This window comes from Amblyomma mixtum, chromosome 1 (genome assembly GCF_055824585.1).
Source record: "Amblyomma mixtum isolate Tamu chromosome 1, ASM5582458v1, whole genome shotgun sequence".
Lineage (NCBI taxonomy): Eukaryota > Metazoa > Arthropoda > Arachnida > Ixodida > Ixodidae > Amblyomma > Amblyomma mixtum.
In genome coordinates, this window is record NC_143012.1 from 179632896 (window position 1) to 179639234 (window position 6339).

At 47.8% G+C, this 6339-nt stretch overlaps 1 protein-coding gene across 1 annotated transcript; it reads left to right on the forward strand.

Annotated features, from left to right (window-relative positions):
* The first annotated feature begins 4477 nt into the window (after positions 1 to 4477).
* LOC149370113 (uncharacterized) lies at positions 4478 to 5956 on the forward strand. Its single transcript, XM_089582589.1, has one exon. It carries the CDS (start codon positions 4493 to 4495, stop codon positions 5918 to 5920), a length of 1428 nt encoding a protein of 475 aa, XP_089438715.1. The 5' UTR covers positions 4478 to 4492; the 3' UTR covers positions 5921 to 5956.
* The last annotated feature ends 383 nt before the right edge of the window (positions 5957 to 6339 follow it).

Sequence of the window (6339 nt, forward strand, 5' to 3'; positions counted from 1 at the left end):
AGGTTAACTTTTTATTACCAATTAATAAAACAAAGAAAGATACAAGCAAGGAGAAAACTTGTTTACATTTGACTGACCAGTAGCTTTACGTGACGAAACCAGCCCTCGGTCCCGCCCAAACACTTGATTTTAAACCCTATGACCCTGCCGTCGGTGAAGACAGTAACCAATGAGGTAACTCAATTCAATTTCAATTCAATTTATTCTCCAGTTATACACTGGAACGTTCTCCGGGCTAAAAGGACCGACTGGGCCTTGACTGAGTCCCGAAGACGTTTACAGAGCAGCGACAGGCAGTACATACGGAGAAATACTATACAATACAAAAGTTAAACAGAGTGTACACATATAAAAAGTACGTACATATATACAAAGCACACAAAAGAGGACACTTATACAGAGTTATATAACTACAAAATGCGAGGAACAAGGCAATTACAATTTACTAAAGTATTCGTGTAGCTTTTTACGCGAAAAGTTATTCATATCTTTATGGCGATTTAATATAACAGGTAGATTGTGCTTTATGGACTGCAATTTATAATTGGGGCGAAAATGAGGAACGAGCCAAGGGTCGGCGTTACGGGTAGCAACATTGTGTTCGTGGCGTGTCAATGAAGATACACGTTTAAAAAAAGATTGGAACTCTTTTGTGGAAAAGAGAAATGACTTCAAGATGCGATACTCATAAAAGTGATGAATTCGGATAATATTGTAGCCAGCAAAACTATCGGTGGTGGTCAAGCCAGGATCAATATTTGCGATGTGGCGCATAATTTTCTTTTGAAGGATACTGATTTTGTTTATGTTGGTTTGTGTTGTGGTAGCCCAAACTAGACCACCCACACTCACATCCACTCACTCGCACTCACGCGTATGATTACCGACACTCATATCCACTCACTCGCACTCACACTCACGTCCACTCGCACTCATGACAACTCACTCACACTCACAGACGTGAGTGTGAGTGTGAGTGAGGCGATATGAGTGCACTCATGAGTGAGTGTGCCGACCTATGGGTAAGAATGAGTTTGAAGTCTTCTCCAAGCCACCTCTTGGTGCTTGGAGAGTGACTTGTGCGGGGGAGGATAGATTCTTAGAGAGAGTTTGTAGAATTGGGTAATTTCGTGGTACGAAATCACTGCCTCTATCTCGGATCCCCCTGGACGTGAGCCCACCGCTCGGCCGACAAAACCTCGAGCGTGTTGGTGGGCTGCTTCGTTCCCTGGGTTCCCTGAATGGGCAGGAGTCCATACCAGTTCTATTTCTCGTTGCAGTGTAATATTTGTGAGGATGTTTCTAGCAGTTAGGGATATTCTACCGCGCGAGAAGATGCGTATGGCAGTCTTGGAATCACTGAGAATGATGTCAGCGTCAGTATTTGCTATGGCCAAGGCTATGGCCGCTTCTTCTGCTTGATCCGCGTACTTGACCGTGACTGAAGCCGCAGAGATGCACTCGCTTCTTCCTGCTATGAATTTGGATGCGCAGATAGCGAAGGCCCCTTGGATGAAATTATAATCGGCTGCATCGGTGTATACTGCTCCAGGATGATTAAGGTACTTTCTATGCAAAGCCCGCGCTCTGGCTCGTCGTCTGCCATCGTGGAAGCCCGGTAGCATATTTTTGGGGAGCGGTTTGATGACTAGTTTGTCGCGCACTCCTCGTAGTAGAGGGCCCGGTCGGTCAGACATGGGTTCAGCGTTTACGCCTATTCAATCTAGAATCTCCCTTCCCGCTGTAGTGTTGGCCAGTCTTTGGATGTGCATCGCCTTGTGTGCAGTGATGAGTTCTTGTACAGTGTTGTGTATACCCAAGGATAAAAATCTGTCCGTGGGTGTGTTTCCAGGAAGCCCTAGACCAGCTTTATATGCCTGTCTGAGTAACCTGTTTAATCTGCCAGTGAGAAGTCAGCAGAGCGGGCAACAAGCAAGTGACTGCGGCGATGAGCACCTGCATGGCGAAAACCATAGGGTTAGCTGGCAGTGATGTGGCACAGCCACCGAGCCCACCTGTGTTATGCTCGATTTTACTCGAAAATAAGAACTCTAGGAAACTAAGTTTCCGTATGGACAAAGCTGAAGACGTGGCAACAAATTAGCAAAGGTCTTGTGCGGACATCCAGAGGGTCGTTTTTGTCAACTCATAGTTTTAAACTTCTTTTAAGGCTTTTTATTTAGGACAGTGCTTAATTTGAGCCCTAGTTCGAACAGTACGTCTCGAAAGCGAGAAGCAAAAGCGCACGTTTTACTAGATGTTTTATTGTCATCACTGTATCAAGCGCTACTCACGCTAAAAGTGTCATCCTCCAAGACAATTCGGCGTTTTAAAATAGTCGCACGGACGTTGAAATAATGTTGTCGTAGTGTACAAATAAAACCACTAAGTGTTTCACGGTCGCAGAAGTGCTGGGAAGTAGGTGATGATGCGCGCGGCGAAATAATTAATATAAATAAGAAAAATATATCTTAGCTTATAGTAGGTTTGCAATGTAGCCTGTTAGTTCCATGCTGTCTACAAAAAAAAATGTGCAGAAAATAGAGCATTTTATGTGCTGCACGTGCTACAAAATATGACCCGAAAAAATCCGAACAGTGCAACTTTTTGCCGAAAAACCCGATTGATACCAGAATTGCGGGACATAAAATATCGCCCTATATTATCCTCTCCTCTCCCCTCCCCGCCCCCGCCTCTTCTATCGAATTCCGAAAGAAATAATCAGCTATAATAAAAATGCACGAAGCAGACATGAAGGACAACACGAGGAGGCACGAACAGGCAGACACGAAGCGCAGACTTCCAAATAGTTTTATTGCGTGAAGTAAGGGGTCTTATAGGGGTCGTTAATATGACAAAAAAAAACAAGAAACAACCCCAAATGAACTGAGCACGAGGGAGTGACACAAAATAATACAAGGTAGTAACAATTTCACGTGTTCATTAAGCCCGATAGATAGCCCGAACGTGCCCACCTAGGAATTCGATCTCTTTCCTCAATAAAGACAAAGAAGACGAGCTGACGCAGTTGGCTATGTAGGATGCCTCGACGGCTTCCCTCTCCGTTCTTGTTTTTGCCTTCGATAGGATTCCAGAAAAGGCGTACAACTATTGTTTTTGCAGTGTAGGGGAAGACTACTGCCCGTACCAGTCCGCATGGATTGTTTATGTTCTAGCGCGCTCATTAAAACAGCGGCCAGTTTGTGCTATGTAAAACGAGCCGCACGACAGGGGGATCTCGTAGATCACTTCAGAAAAGCATTTAGCGAACTTGCACCGCTGGTTTATGTTGCACTGGTTAGCATCCCTTTTTTCTTTGTTCAGTAGGGGGGCAATCCTTCTTGAGTTTGCAGATTGCTGAAAAAAAGACACGAGTCTCACACCTTCCTGCAACCTTCTTAATGTTGTGAGAGAGACAATGATAATATGGCATGACAACAGGTGGTTTTTGGTCTGTGCGTTTCTCTTTTCGTTCTGTATAGCTTGGAGCTTTTGAAGAAGGCTTTCGCATGTGCCGCGAATTAGGAGGAGCGGCTACCCTGCACAAAGTAGACGCTCGATTTGACAGTGAAAACTTGAAGAAACCACTCTTTCAGGTATACGTGGCGGTGGTGTCCACCTGCAAAAAACTGCTTTCGCACAGTATGTCGTGCTTACCAATGATGATCCGCCGGGCATTTTTTTAAAGCAAAAGCTTTACTACTTACACTTTCAGCCTTTGCCGTGGCGCGGCGGTGCCACCATTGACCTTTCGCATGACCTCTGTGTGACGTAATGTGTGACATCACGCCGAAGAGAAGGACGACCGACTCGCGCCGTCGCAAGCCGCGGCGGGGCCACCACCGGCGCCTAACTCCTCCGCTCTCCGCTAGGAGCGTAACAGATGTTGTGACGTCACGCCGAAGAGAAGGGCGACCGACTCGCGCCGTCGCAAGCCGCGGCGGTGCCACCACCGGCGCCTAACTCCCGCGCTCTCCGCTAGGAGCGTGACAGATCTGACGTCACGCCGAAGAGAAGGACGACCGACTCGCGCCGTCGCAAGCCGCGGCGGTGCCCCCACTGGCGCCTAACTCCTGCGCTCTCCGCTAGGAGCGCGATTGTGGCGTTACGCTGAAGAGATTAGGCTCGACTCACGTCGCTAGAAAGCAGTAGCTGTGCCAACCACCAGCGGCTTAACATTGCTTCGCGATTTCGTGCCGTCCGTGTGCGACGGCGGTGCACATGGACGGCGGCCTGACTGGACTGGATTGGATTAGATTAGATTAGATTACATTAGATTGGATTGTATAACAGATGCATCGCCACAAGTCTAAACACAAGAACCACCACCAGCTACACTTCCAGCTGAACCATGGCGTAGGTACGGATAGGTACGGAACCATGGCGTAGGTACGGGCACGGCAGCGCTACCAGGATGCGGTTCACCGACAATCCGTTCTTGTTTCTTCTGCAGCTTTTCTTGGCCCTGCTAGATCATGCCGGTGACAGAAGCATGAAGCTGCCTTCAAGAATGACTCACGGATCAGACACTGCCGACGTACGCCCACCAGACCAGCTACACGCGCCCACATGGGATCACCGATGGATTCTACAATCAGCGACCACATGCGCAGACCACTACATGCATCCGGGACAAGTGGCGACACCACCAGACTGGACTATATATTGCCACCCCACGCGCGCGGCGGCCACTGGGCACGGCAGCGCTACCAGGATGCGGTTCACCGACAATCCGTTCTTGTTTCTTCTGCAGCTTTTCTTGGCCCTGCTAGATCATGCCGGTGACAGAAGCATGAAGCTGCCTTCAAGAATGACTCACGGATCAGACACTGCCGACGTACGCCCACCAGACCAGCTACACGCGCCCACATGGGATCACCGATGGATTCTACAATCAGCGACCACATGCGCAGACCACTACATGCATCCGGGACAAGTGGCGACACCACCAGACTGGACTATATATTGCCACCCCACGCGCGCGGCGGCCACTGGGCACGGCAGCGCTACCAGGATGCGGTTCACCGACAATCCGTTCTTGTTTCTTCTGCAGGTGAGAAAACGCTACGGCGTTTGTATTCACTCTAACAACCCATTCTTGTTGGTGCTGCCGTGCCCGCGGCTGTTGTTTGATGTTACTGTAAGCTTGCGCAAACTGCTATTGTTGGGGGGTGATATCGAAGCCAATCCTGGACCAAACACAGCTCAGATACTTACGCAGCTTCAAGAAATTGCCTCAGACATAAAAGAAATAAAGGAGAAGCGGCTGGCGGACATAGACAATAAACTCGACGCTCTTGCTAGACTAGAGAAACAGGTCACTTCCTGCCAGGAGCAGGTCGCTCAGATGAGCGAAGTCATAGAAAGGTTAGAGGAAAGAATAGACGACTTGGATAACCGAAGCAGAAGATGTAATTTAATTGTCTATGGCCTATCGGAGAGAGAGGAAGAGACAAAGGAAACACTTAGAGAAAGGGTAAATAAAGATATTGTTCAGGATAAACTGGATCTCGACGCAGTGGCCATCGAGCGTATCCACCGTTTGGGGCAGCCTGCTGAAAACAAAACTAGACCTGTTATTATGAAGCTTTTAGACTACAGAGAGAAAGAATCAATACTGAAACGAGGGTTCAAGCTTAAAAATTCCGATCTGTCCATTGGCGAAGATTTCTCGCGGAAAATTAGAGATATTCGGAAAAAGTTGTGGGACAGCGCGAAGCCTAACCGGGACAATGGCGACAAAGTGTCCCTTTCCTTTAATAAATTGTACATTAATGGTCAAGCATTTGTCTGGGACAGTGAAAATGCAGTGAAAGTGCCGTTTGGGAAAAAAAACGACAAAGCAACTACCCCAGAAAGCCAAAACGACAACGTCTCCAGCCCCCGAATGACACGTCAAAGAGCAGAATCAAAAAAATAAAATTATTGAACATAAATGCCAGAAGTGTAGTGAATAAAGTAGAGCAGCTCGAAATTGTCCTCATTGACCAAGATCCAGATATTGTGGCTGTCACAGAAACGTGGCTCTCGAGTGATATTGGTAGTCAAGAAATCTTCCCTCCGAACTATTCAGTGATGCGCAAAGATCGGCTTTCCCGGGGTGGCGGCGTTGCATTATTGATAAAGAACCACTTTTCCTTTATCCCTCTGCCGGACATCCCGGGAGCAGAGGCAGTGTTTTGCAAGATTCTGTGTGATGGCGTCAGCATTGTCGTGGGATGTGTTTATCGGAGCCCCTCTTCTGGACATGATTGCTTGAGTGCTGTGCACGATTATATGCAGGTGCACGTACGGAACTCTAGACTAATCATCATGGGCGATTTTAACCTTCCGGATATT